Raw genomic sequence first — 13,278 nt, 5'->3', positions numbered from 1 at the left:
CTTTGAATTAAGAACGTGTCCTAGATCCTGTTTATTTTCACTCTGGTAGGTAACACTAGGAAGGAACTGGGGAAGAGGAAGGAAGAGGTGCCAGTGGCTCTTAACTCCTTGGCTCTTGTCCTTTGAATGTCTTCCTTGACACTGGAGAGAAACACACTGAAAGTCTTAAAGAAACATCTGTTGGTTTCAGTTCTTTAATCTGCATGCGTGCTGGCTGGAGCTAAAACAAGGAGGGCTGAAACAGGGTGTAGACTCTGAAAGATGGGTCTGTGGATCATGGTTTAATTGCTGCTTTAGGGCTTGGTGGTTTCCATTTCCAAAGCTTCCAGACAGCTGTTAGAAGCTCAGTGCACTGTAGCGTAGCACTGCTTGTTCTGGAGCCTACTGTCTTGAATTGGAGGCCTTTTTGCTTGTGTCTAGCCCGGCCTTTTGTCTGAAAGATTTCTTTAGCTTGTTCAGTATGTGCTTTGACAGCCATTGTTAGCTGTCATTCGCTGTGAGAAATTACCTAGTATTTACAGGGCTTTTTAGATTTTCAAAGTGATTTGGAGAGTTGAGCTAGTTAATAAGTGGCTCAGCTGACATGATCTCTTATTTTCTGTCCTGGAAAGCAGAACTGTTATGGCCTTGCCTATTTATACACCATGATTGCACTGATTTTATTATAGCCCTGTATGTACAGTCTTTTGCTGTAGTGCCTGACAAGTAACGTGTTCTCTGCATTGATTTGCTTGCAGATCAGGGGCAAATGTTGAAAGACCTGCACTATACGTAAAATGTTTCTCAGGAGCTTGGGGTGAGGAGTTAGAGATGAGAAACAGACAGGTCAAAGTCACTAGATGGCAGTTAAAATGCAACCTGAAATGGGAGGTTTGAAGAAAATGAAGGAGAAATTTCTAAAGGCATGTATATATTCCTTTCAAAGGACAGGTTTGGGTTTTAAAAGAAAATGCTGCTTTTAACTTTCTCAGTGTCTTTTAAAAAACAAACAAACAAAAAAAGCCAAACAAAACCAAAAACACCTGACTTTTTTTCATGCTTTGTGAGCATGAATACACTTTATTTTAGTGTTTACAAAAAAAAAAAATGGACATGATCAATGAATGAATGCTAGGACTAGATCCTTTTGACAGCAAAGTAACCGTAATCTGGTTAGGTTTTGGTTTGTTGAAGAGCTTTGTGCCTATGGGTAATGAGACTGCATGTTTGTAGAAGTAGTAGCATCCACCAAGGAAATCTTTATAATACTTGTGTAGCTACCAACAATTTAGCTGAACAGTGAGATTCAATACCTATGGTAAGAGTTCAGGGACTTGTTTCACTTCATTAAAAGTGAACTTTCTAGCATTTAAAGTTTTGGACGTTTTAAGTCTGTTTGGCCACGTAGTTACATTGAAACAGTGGTACTGCTGGAGGATATTTCTGAGGGGCTTTGTGTGATGCAGGGATGTGCACGCAGGACAGTGCATGGGAAAGCAGTTCAGGATGAGTTTGTCCTCAGACAGGCAGTAGTCAGGTTTTGAGTAAAGCAAGTCTTTGTCTAACAAAGGGCCTTGCAAACTTGAAGCCTCCTGAAATAAGTGGTGTCATGTGTCTTAGTTCTGTTTTTTAGCTTGATATTTCCTGAATTATTATTTCTTTATAATATTATTAGAAATGGTGCACTTAAAATGCGTACTTACTATACTGCATTTAATAATCATTTTTGTTTTCAAAAATTGTCTTCTAGGTGCGGTTTATCACCAAAATATGGCATCCTAATATTAGCTCAGTCACTGGGGCCATTTGTTTGGATATTCTGAAAGATCAATGGTAAGATTCCATACAGATTTAAATGTGCAAAATCAAATATACCAGTGTCCTTACAAACCGTTAATCTCTTCCTTTGAAACAGTGTCTTCATTTGGAAGCACTAAGGAAAGAATTTCACAGAACTTGGTGGTGTTGGGGGGAGGCTTCCTATATGCTATAATCCCTTTTCAAATTTTTCTTTATGTATTGATCCCTTCATTTTCTAGTGGTGCTCTGTGTAAGTTTTGGTTTTTAATCATGGTACAAGAAAGTTGCTTGAGCATTGTTGAAGTGCTTGTCAAAGCCTCTGGTCCTTTGGAGAAGAGGAAACTGTTGTGGCTCTTTCCATCCTTTCTTGTTTGAAGGATTTCAGTATTGCGATAGATAAGACTGTTTTTTCTGAGTAGCTTCCTCAAACTTCCTAAGCCCTATGAATGGTTAATATTATTGAAATAAGTTGTTTATCATTCTTCAGTATATGCTGTTGTAGCTGTTTAAACTGAGAAATAGCTACAGCACCGTGTTTAAGTTTTCTGCATGTGAAGGTTGAACAATGGTTTGAATAAAATGATAGCTTCGTTAGAAAGCAAATAAACAAAACAACAAAAAACCCAAGCAATACCCCCCCCAACCTTGATAATTTAATATTTAATAGATTTCACCAGGTATTCAAAGGTAAATGGGACAACTGCAATGCTGAAATATTCTAATGGCAGTGTTCTAGAAAATATATTTAGTTCCACAGTCTCTCTCTTCTAAAATCTTTTAGTAACAAGCTTTGTTTCTGAAGTGCCACTTCATTGACTTGTCATGCTCTTCACTGAATAGTGCTGCTCTTGTTGGTGTGCTTAAATGTAAGTCTCAAATTCCAGTGTATGTCTGTGTTTTTCAGGGAGGTTAGTGGGAGCTGAAGGACAGAATTTGGGCCTGTGGGACTTCATAGGTTTCTTAAAGAGTTAATAAACTGATAAAATACTCACATATGGTGAATATAAACACAAAGATTTTAATGTGTTTGTATAGTTTAAAAGAAGTCTTTACTCACCCATCCAATGACTTTTCTATTCCAATGAGCATAGTTGAGATATTGTTCTACATATTGCAGGAGGTTTTATCAGTTTGCAAAGTCATGTCTTTAAATGGTCTTTTTAATGAATTTAATGAAATTCTTTCTCCACAGTATATGCTTTATGCTGAAATTCTTTGCTGCTGTGGATTTTCATTATGTTTAGATTTGCAAATACCTGTTATGCCAATTGTTTTCAAACCAGTTACTGTTCGCTGGTAGAATTAAAATAACTGTATGATTTTGTAGAAGTAATACTGCTTATGCTGATCTGATATGACTTGTTATGTGGTTTCACTTACTGTAGCCTATATTTATCTTCCAGGCTAGTATTCTGTCTCAAAATTTTATTCTTAAATATAAAATGTATCTATACTATTCATTGAAACCTGAGAACTAAATTACTTGAAAGCTGTTCTGCATAAATCCCTTGAGCAGTGATTATCGAGCAAACGTGTTGCGGCTGTGTGTATGGCAACAAAATACTCCGGCCTCTTGTGGTTTTGACAGTCGAAATAAAAGTGAATAATAAGAAATTTTTTCATAGTGGCTGTACTGGAGGTTTCACACTTCAGTTTCAGTTGAGATGCAGAAATCCTTATAAGAGAGAACACAATTTTGATATGTGAGCAACAGCCATCTTGTAGTCATCTTGGGCATCTAAAACTGCTGGGTTTTGTTCACGATGTTTGAGGAGCACTGAGCCTCTTTAAAGCTTTGAGAAAAATGCAGAGAATATTAACATTGTTTGAGAGAACTCTTCAGCAAGCAGGCTGTCTCGCCCTCCCTGCACTGTGTCAAAGCTATTATTCTTTTTTTTTTTTTTTTTTCCCCCTTTCCCTAATGGGTGCCCAGTCTTGTATTTCTCCTGTAAATAGTGACTATACAACGAGCTCCTACTCAAAGGCCTTATTCATTTCCTCCCTCCTTCCAGATTCCAAAAGCCCTTGATACAAGTTAATCCAAGAGAAAAGCTCCGGGAACAAGTTTAGTTATTTCACAAATGGAATAAATACTGCAGATTATTTTAGATTTAGATATATATCTATATCTATATATAGATATATAGATATATAGATATATAGATATATAGAGAGATATATATATAGAGAGAGAGATATATATATATATAAAAAAATAGATATTATTCCCAGTAGCCATGTTTGGTTCACAGAGTGGAGCAGCAGTCTGCTGGCTGCAGCTGTTGCTGTTGTTCTGGTGGGTTACCTCTCGGTAACTAAAGAGATTGTTTCCAGAGAGGAATGTACAGAACATCAGTAAAAACTTCCTAAATGGAAAATTACTTAGCCGTTAAAAATGAAGAAGAAAAAGAAAAACTGGCAGTGTTTCATAATCCTCTTAGGACTCTTTCGGCTCGTCAAAGGTAAGAGATTTCTTACCTCAGGCATGCTGGGCACAGCTGACTTATTGTGCTTTTTAATATTATCACTATATTCACACAAACTAGGAGTGCTCTTTTTTTAATGGAAATGCCCCAAGATAATTAAAAAAAATCCCCCAAACAAAAAGAACAACAACAACAAAACACAACAACCAACCAACCAAAACAACAAAACAAAAAAACCCAATAAAACGTGAGTAAAATAGGTATGAACTTGCTTTGTTCTGATTCACTCCAGGTTTCCCATGCGGTTTAACAGATGCGATGCCAACCGAAAGCCTGGGTTTGGTTAGGATGTCCAGAGCGGAGGCTTTAGGTTTGAAGTCTCAGAGGGAAGGTGCTTCCCTGCTGTGAGCTCCCTGCAGCTCACTGGTAGGTGTTACTGGCCTTTCCTCCCCTCTTGTAGGTGTCAGACTTGCCAGCCTGCACAGTGACTACACAGCATTTTGGGATGGGGATGGGAGTCAAAGGTTATTGTAAACTTGAGGAGAAAACAGGAGCCGATAGTGTCAGGGGACAAAGGCAACAACAGAATGTCATGTGCAATGTGAATAGGATGCTGGGATGGAGGAAGTTTTACCTGCAAAACTCATTATACAAGCTGCCTGTTTTTTATTTATGATTGGTCAAGCTTCCGTTGAAGCAGTGTACCCACTTGGAGCGTTGTATTCCAAGAAAGATGGTAACCATAGGAAAAATTGAGTCAAGTGACAAGAATGACAGTCTAAGCAAGTATGACCTATGGTGAAAGATTGGAAAGCCAGTTCAGTGTGCAGAATATCAAGCATGGTGGAGCGTTGGAATAGATTTCCCAAGAAACTTGTGAGGCTCCAGTTAAGAACAGAGCAAACAGAATTCTGTCAGGAGTGACAGAAAACCTTGCCTTTGCAAAGGAGGAGAGGAAAAAAAAGCTAAAACCCAAGCGTGAAGCCGGCTTGAGTTACCAAAGGAAATTGCTTGAACTCCATGAGATGTTGTGCATAAATCCACATCTAGAAATAAACTTCAAATATAAGAAGAGTTGGAATTTTTTTTTTCAGGATTCTATTCTGGAAAAATAAACCCTTGAGGAGCACTGGAAAATGCAGAAGACGTATCTTTCCACTGGAATTCTGTTTTAAGGAAAATACAACTTTTTTGCAGCACATTCTTCTCTAGCTTTTGGGATGTCATGTGGAGGGGTCGTGTATTGTGGTTTTTTTTAGTTTTGTGCCACAATCGGCATAGGTTTTCTTCCAGAACTGATGATGAGAATTGTTTTTGCTCTTACTAGTCTATGTAAATGCAGTTCTGGGCAGTCATCTCCATTCACTTTATTCTCCCAAAAGAAAGTAATGGGAAGGAAGAAGAGCTGCTTAAGGTACTTGGGAAATGAGAATCTATTTTTAGCTGTCCCTTCAATTTCTTCTGGGAATCTTAATTTGTGTCTGAAAAATTAAGACTGAGCTACGTAAAAAATAACAAGACTTTTTAAATTCCTTTGATCGGGACAGCTAATTGGTGTCCTAAAGGCAGAAAATGTTACATGAATATATAATAGTTACACAAAATATGTCAGATTTTCTTTACCATTAATCACAAACTTCAATTTCCTTTTTTCAATACAAACAGCAGCTGAAGCGGTAACAGATTTTCTTTTATGATTTAAGGATACGTCTTTAAATGTTTGTGTCCAGTGAAGACTTTGCTTTATTGTGCATGTGATGTGAAAGCCATTTTCAGGCATGAGACTTGAAAATAAGTTGTAAACTACATTGTTAAACCTTTTTACATATGTAGCTAAACTAGCCCTGTCTGTAAACTAATTATGTTAGAGTTTGAGTATGCTGAGCATATAGCTGTCTGTATATCCAAATGGATGAGGCATTTATTTTTATTATTCATTTTGAAGTTGGAATATCAGAACAGAAGTTCAAGTCCAAGTATGCTTTATATAAAAACCTACAAATGTAACAGATGAACAGGGACTGGCAGGGCCTGGCAGTCTGGAAAGGCAGAGGCGGCCGAAGACAGCACAGAACTTGTGTTCCAGGCATCTTTGGCACCTTTGGTCCTTACTAATGCCCCCTACTCCCCATGGTGTATTTCCCACTCTGAGAAAGTACAGTGTAAATGCAAGTAAATTGCATGTAAAAGTGACACCAGTGACACGACCCCTTTCATGTCATCTTCTCTGTTTTAAATAACGGCGGTATTTTCAGATGTAGGATGATTTCTGTAAAGGAAAGTGCAGAATAGCTTTTATTTGGTGAAAGTAACTACTGTATCAGTTACAATTGGTAGATTATTTCATGTTAAGTCTGGCTTTAAAGTTACACTAAATAGCATAATGAAATAACTGGGAAAAAAATACTTTAGGGTTTATAACATGTGGTAGGATGTGGTAATTCCTGAAATTCATTGCATAAAAATTATTAAATCCATTCAAGCATACTAAGGCCTGAAAGACTTAGCATTCTGTGATGACTGAATGCTGGAATAGTAAATATTTTGCGTTATATTCATCTAATACTAGCAGATATCACTGTGAATTGTGTCATCCATGTGTACATTAATTAATTTCAATACAGTATAAACCATTGGAGACACAAATAACAGGGAATTATAAGAGTAAAATATAAATATTTTTGCTTTACATATTTCTGTGCTATGTTCTTTCACTCAGGTTTTTGTATGTGTGATCTAGGTGTGGAAAAACAAGATCCTTAGTACACCTGAGTTGACTATGTCAGCTGGGCTCTCATCACCCAGCTGAGGATATGTTTCAGTAACTAGGTGGTTTTTATCTGATTAAATGTAATCTTATTAGTTAATCCCCAGCTTTGTTTGTAATGTAAGGAACCATTCTTTGGCTTGGTAAAAGCATTCAGCCTGCAACCCGAAATATGTAACTGGAAGAGAATCTGAAATTCTGAAAAAAAAATGCACATTCTGTAATAACCAAACTATTTAATTATTGCAGTCGTAATTCACTATGTAAGTTGCTAGGCTTTATTGAAAAATGTCATCTTCTGCATTGCATCAGTTTTAATATACGTATTCTATACAATTGCTTGTCTGCTGTAAGTATTTAAAATGTAGGTCACTATTTCTGCACGTGCTATTTAGCTATGATGAGTGCCAGCAGAGGGAGCACACATGGGTTGCCCGTTCTGTACCCGCACCTTACGCAAGGTGCTGTTACTGGTAGTAAAGGAGGATGACACAAACTTCAAATTGGCTTTAATTTTTTTTCAGATGAAATGAGTTATGTTAATTGGGCATGGTCAGGTGTGTTGGTCAAGGACAGTGTTTTCCAAAAGCTTAAGAAAGCGTCGTTAATAAGAAAGTCCATGTTTAAAACCCTATTTAAATAAATACATTGAATGGCATTCTAACACCTATAAGCGGCGGCATTTTAAAATTATGATTCTTAGACTTACGATTGGTACATGTACTCTTATATGTTCCACGATACTAGTATAGCAGCAAAGGTGAGTACAGGCATGGGATTTGGTAAAGTCATTTTCAAATGTTTAATTTTAGGGCAGCAGCAATGACTTTAAGAACAGTGTTGTTATCGCTGCAAGCATTGTTGGCAGCTGCAGAACCAGATGATCCACAGGACGCAGTAGTGGCAAACCAGGTAAGATACTCAGTTGACAGTGAATTTGTAACACTTATGTGACCTTTGCTAATTCAGATTAGGTTCCAGACATTGGGGGAGATAAAGATTTTAAATAATTTATTGGAAAATTGCCTTGCAGTAAGTGTGAATTACTATGGTGGTTTGTGCTCTTTACTCTTTGGATTCCAGACTAAGTAGGAGTTACTTTCCAGTGTCAGGAAGTCTATTTTGTTAGTTTTGTTCCTTTTTTAGCTTGTCAGAAATGTCAGGAGGTAACTGCATAGTAAAATGAATCCCAGTATAACCTGCCACTTAAAATGCAAGGCTTCTAGTAGAAGAAAAGCAATGGTGTATTGGTTTAAAATCAGTTTTAACTTGATGGTGTTCATTTGATTTGGCTTGGGCTATAGCTCTTCTTCCAGATTAATATTAATATTGTTGAGCATTGTATCTGGTTAATGTCAAAATTTTATGAGTAGTGACTTTACATGAATTACTGTTGCATTTAATCCTGGGGAGCAATTTATCTGAATGAAGCATCCTGTGTATTTTACCTTTGCAAGTACTCGGGATAACTATTTTAGTCACTGGTTAGATTGGTATCGGTAGAATTCTGCAATCAACAGGGTTTGTTGCTTTACAGACAGTAGCAGTAACTCCTAAAAAGTAGTAACAATAAAATGTCAGTTGGACCTTATGCCATACCAGGGCTGACATGGTTCTATTTAAAGTGTTGATGAAGGATAGGAATAGTTATTCTATAACTGAAAAGTCTGACAATTTTCAACAAAATCCCAAATATGTGGGTGGTGTTTTCCTTTTCACTCTGGGAGGGGGAGGCAGTGTGGGCTCCCCATTGACCAGCAGTCAGTTCAGTGACAAAGGAACAGAGCAAGCAGAGGGTTCTTCCAGCATCAATCTCATCTGTAAGGACTCTCCAGGACAGGGCGTGCACTCCTTCCCCCTAACAGCCTCTGTAGGAGGACAGATGAGCCGTTCATCAAACCTGCCAGGATTTGGAGGGAGTGTGGGGCTGAGAGGTGGCCCCTGCAGCCCTGGGCAGGGAGCGCTGGTTGCTGCGCTCAGCAGCCAGTGCAGAATGTGCCCATGGGCTCTGCAGTGCTGGGAGGCTGATCTGAACAAATGTCCCTGAACAGCCCTGTCAGCCTGAATTGCTTAGTGCAGGGAGAATTGTTGCAAAGGCCAACAAGGCCACCAGGCATGTCCCCGCACTGTTTTTTCTTGCCGGATGCATGCCCTTGCTGTCACACTCTGTTAAACAAAATCACTTTTCCCTTTTTTTACAAAGAGCAGGAGTAGTGTTTCCCATTCCAGCTCCAGTAGAGTTTTGTGTGAGAATCATAACGGTCTTGTAGAAGCACTTGAGCTGGAAAGAGTTTTTTCTCAGGCAGAAAACTTCATGAAACCTCCTAGGTTCTGCAGAGCAAAGTTCCAGGCTGCTGCCTGTGGGGACACGTCCCACAGTGCTGTGGCACGGCTGATGCGGGAGGTTTCAGTTCCTCCTGTTCGCTGCAAATACCTGCCTGAAAACTGCACTGGGGCTTGGCCTTGAGTTACAAACGTGTGTAAGTAGAAAGTGATTATAACATCTTTGAGAGATGTGGCGGTAATCATCTAATTCCTTCATGTGATTTATTTGGTGGTGGGGTCTTTTTTTAGTTTGTTTTTGGTTTTTTGGTGGTTTTTTTTTCCAAAGCAAAAATTCCCAAGGAGTTAGTTATCTTCCACCCTCATTTTTCATTATGCTAATTTACTAAACTATGTGTTAGACTACTAAGCTGTCCAGGTAAATGGCAGTGTCCTACAAACTCTTGAGCTGAATCCTGGGGAGAACTCCTGTTTGAATAATGACAGGGTTTTCAGACACCTACCACCTTTCAGACACCAGCTGTCTGGTGTCGAAACTGCTTCAACTAGGTGCTGGGTTTTTTTGGAGTACAGCAACATCAACTGCCTCAGATTCCTGATATAGAGACATCAGTAAAAGGTGCCTTTAGGCTTTTCTCGATTCAGTGAGAAGCTACATTATTTATGGGTACCTAAGTAAAGGAATTTTATTTATAGAACACTGAAAGCTAGTTCTGAATAAAATGCAGTTATGACTAATCCTTTGCACTTCAGCTAGTTGCTTTCTAGGCTTGGCAGTGTTCTCAAAAATATTAAATTAAAAAAAAATGGGGGAAGGTCTCAAGAGCAGAAGAATATAGTATTTCAGGATGCCTCTGGTGTTTAACTTAATCCTTACTTTATTCTAGTCATTACAATCAAAGACATTTATTACAGAGTACTGTATTTATAATGTTATAATAATAATAATATGTTATTTCCAGCAATAATTGTCTCCCATGTTTGTGTTAATGCCACTAATAATCAGATAGTAAATATACAAATGACTTCATGTGGATCAGAATTAGTGGGAGGTGCACAAAGCACATAGTGCAGTGTGGTTCGTGTGTGTTGCTGTGGGACTGGTAAAATGAAAGGCGCAGCAGTAAAAAATATTGTGTTCACTTTGACAGTGCTTTATAGGTTCAGTGATTATTTTCTTGTATGAATAAAATGCTTAGAATGATATTCAGCCACGTTTCTGTCCTTAAAATGCATCTTAATATTTGAATATTATATTTCCCGATATCTTATTATTTAGTGCTAAAATTTTTTATATATCTAAAGACGGAAATGCCTACTTTTTTAAAGTATAATGATTAAGGGAGTCTTTTAAAAAAAACCAAATATTTTAAACTTATATTGCATACAAAAGTTGCTAAAATAGGAAACTCATCTTGCGTGTCTAATTTGTGATAGATGACCCACTTCCTTGGCTTTTGAGTTCTTGGCACAGGCTGAAAACTCTGTGATAAGGTCCATTCTGTTGTTTATTAGAAAACTTGTTAGTGATTGGTGCAGAATAATATTTACATAATCTGCATGATTTATTTTTTCTGGTAAATAATAGCTTGCATGAAAAGAATTGCAGCTTCCTAGCTTTTTGCACTTGCTCACCCATTTTTCAGCCCTTCTTTTGTCACATGTGCTATCAATATCTTTATTCTCGGAGGGAAGCCTGGTAGTAAATTGTCAGCCCTGACTGAAAAACTGCAGGCATACTTGCAGTATATAAAACCAGGCATATTTTTAAGTGATTAGAGAAATAGATTAGTCTGCGATATGTACTTCCAGGAGATGTTAACATATGGATAATTTGTGCTCTGCCACACTGAATATAAATTTTCAGTAGCTGTGCTAAATATAGCTACTTTAGTTTTGATCACTGCAATTGGGAGCAGTACCTGATTGTACACATAGAATACCCATAGTCTATAATTAACCTAAAGGCAAAAGTGCATTAAGTCGAATGCTTGCATAGGTTTGCTCTGTGTAATCCTTGCCTCCAAGTTTCGTTTCGAAAATAGCGGTACGATTCACGTGAAATACAATTGAAGATTTTGTAGAAAGAATGATGGATGGGAATCTGCCTATCATTTTGCTTTTTGGTTGGATTGCTGACTATTTTTAACTTTCCCCTTCTCTCCCGTCTCTCTTTTGTGTAGTACAAACAAAATCCAGAAATGTTTAAACAGACGGCTCGGCTTTGGGCACATGTGTATGCTGGAGCACCAGTTTCTAGTCCAGAATACACCAAAAAAATAGAAAACCTTTGTGCTATGGGCTTTGATAGGGTAAGTATGTATAACTTAAGTATTTTTTCAGTAGGGGCAGGTCAAGTATATGTGTATAAATAGAGGGAGTCACTAGTATACTAAAGTAGACTCGCTACTTCCATGACCTTTTGTAGGTCTAATCATTCTGGTTTCCTTATTATTTTTAAGAATTGGAGTGTGAAAATACTACGTTACTAGTAAGTCTTGTGAGCTACCCCTGTCTTTTGTAACAATTTTTCTATAAATTAGATAGGATTTAACAAATGGTAAACTAATGTGTTCTGATTAACCTGAGAACTCTTCATTCCGCTTCTCAGAGCTGCAGGCTCACACACTGAAAATATGATTGCTTTTGTTTTCTCATTGCAGAATGCAGTAATAGTGGCCTTGTCATCAAAATCATGGGATGTAGAGACTGCAACAGAATTACTCCTGAGTAACTGAGCCATGTAGAGAGAGCTGCTTCAGTAGTCCAGCTTGCCCCTTCTGGAGGAGCATCACCATCTGTTATTTTTAGGATTCTATATAGATTCTCTTTTAAAACTGGCACTCTTGCCTGATGATGCTATCTAGGCACTATTGGAGACTGAAAAACCGCTCTGTAAATAAAGCTAATTAAACGTCTGTGTAAATTTAAAAAGGGGAAATACTTTAATTTTTTTTCTTACTAAATATTGTAAAAATTCTTGGAGCTCAGCTAAAATAATGGGGGAAAAACATGCCTACTTTAGTGTTTAGCAGTGTGACGAAGACTAGCAGGAACTTGCTTCAGGATTTTGATTTAGTAATTCAGAAAGCAACATTTTTGAGTGTTAGTCATCAAAATTGTTGGTGCCACTCATCACAGCTATCTTACTGTTTTTAACATGGATCCTATGTGCCTGTGGATTGACCTATATTTGCATGCTTGTACTTAATAGACATATTAGGTAGGGTCGCTGAAGAGAGCACCATTGAAATACTCGAGTGTTCTTGTAACTTTTTTTCCTGAAAGACTTTCAAGACTTACCCAAAGTTCCAAATGGTGACCTATTCAGAACCGGTTCCTTTTTAGCTTATTAATTGGGAATCCTGATTCTCGTCTCCCTGACATCATACAGCTAAAAATTCTCCCTAGATTATGTTTCTTCATCTGTGGGTATTATGTGTGCCATTTTCAGTAGTCTAGGCCCCCCTTTAGAGAATATGTTTTGAATTATCAGTAATGATTTTCATCCATCATGTTTTCTCCACAATCTCATAAGGAGTATGCCTCGATATAGCACAAAAAGATGGAGCTGGTTTTCTTTCCTTTTTTGTCTTAAATAGATGTAAAATGTTCTTTAGTATATTCTGGATAATATGATTTCACTGGATTTGAAGGAGGAAAAGCTGATTCTCTAGCATACTGAGAATTAAAAAAAAGTTTCTTTGAGTACTTGATATGATGCAATCAGCTTTTTTTTTTCTTCCCCCAGCGGTTTTCTAGCTTTATTTTGGGCTTCAATTTAAGGATTGCTTACCAGGTACCTTAATATTCATCCTTGCTTACGTTTTTCTCTAGTTGACACATGGAGGCTGTGTTGGTGTTTTTACTGTACATACTTCAAATGCACATAGAAGTAGAAGTGTGTTCTCAATTTAGCTTTCTTTTGGATTGATGTTTCTGATAAACGAGAACTGAAATCTTACCTTGGCTTGTACATACAGTCAGTCTTTTTATTCGTATTAAAATGACATTTCATCCTGA

The 13,278-nt window shown here is 37.6% G+C and overlaps 1 protein-coding gene across 1 annotated transcript in view; it reads left to right on the top strand.

Annotated features, from left to right (window-relative positions):
* The window catches only part of UBE2K (ubiquitin conjugating enzyme E2 K), a 41,971-nt gene extending 28,693 nt beyond the window's left edge, over positions 1–13,278 (top strand). The window contains exons 4-7 of the mRNA XM_065634567.1: positions 1,730–1,812; positions 7,785–7,884; positions 11,439–11,567; positions 11,919–13,278. Coding sequence (XP_065490639.1) covers positions 1,730–1,812; positions 7,785–7,884; positions 11,439–11,567; positions 11,919–11,993 — 387 coding nt within the window. The 3' untranslated portion in view covers positions 11,994–13,278. The remainder of the gene's footprint in view (positions 1–1,729; positions 1,813–7,784; positions 7,885–11,438; positions 11,568–11,918) is intronic.

The sequence above is a fragment of the Caloenas nicobarica genome, chromosome 4 (assembly GCF_036013445.1).
Source record: "Caloenas nicobarica isolate bCalNic1 chromosome 4, bCalNic1.hap1, whole genome shotgun sequence".
NCBI classification, from domain to species: domain Eukaryota; kingdom Metazoa; phylum Chordata; class Aves; order Columbiformes; family Columbidae; genus Caloenas; species Caloenas nicobarica.
The sequence above is the reverse complement of the archived record's forward strand: the minus strand, read 5'-3'. Positions and strand labels throughout refer to the sequence as shown.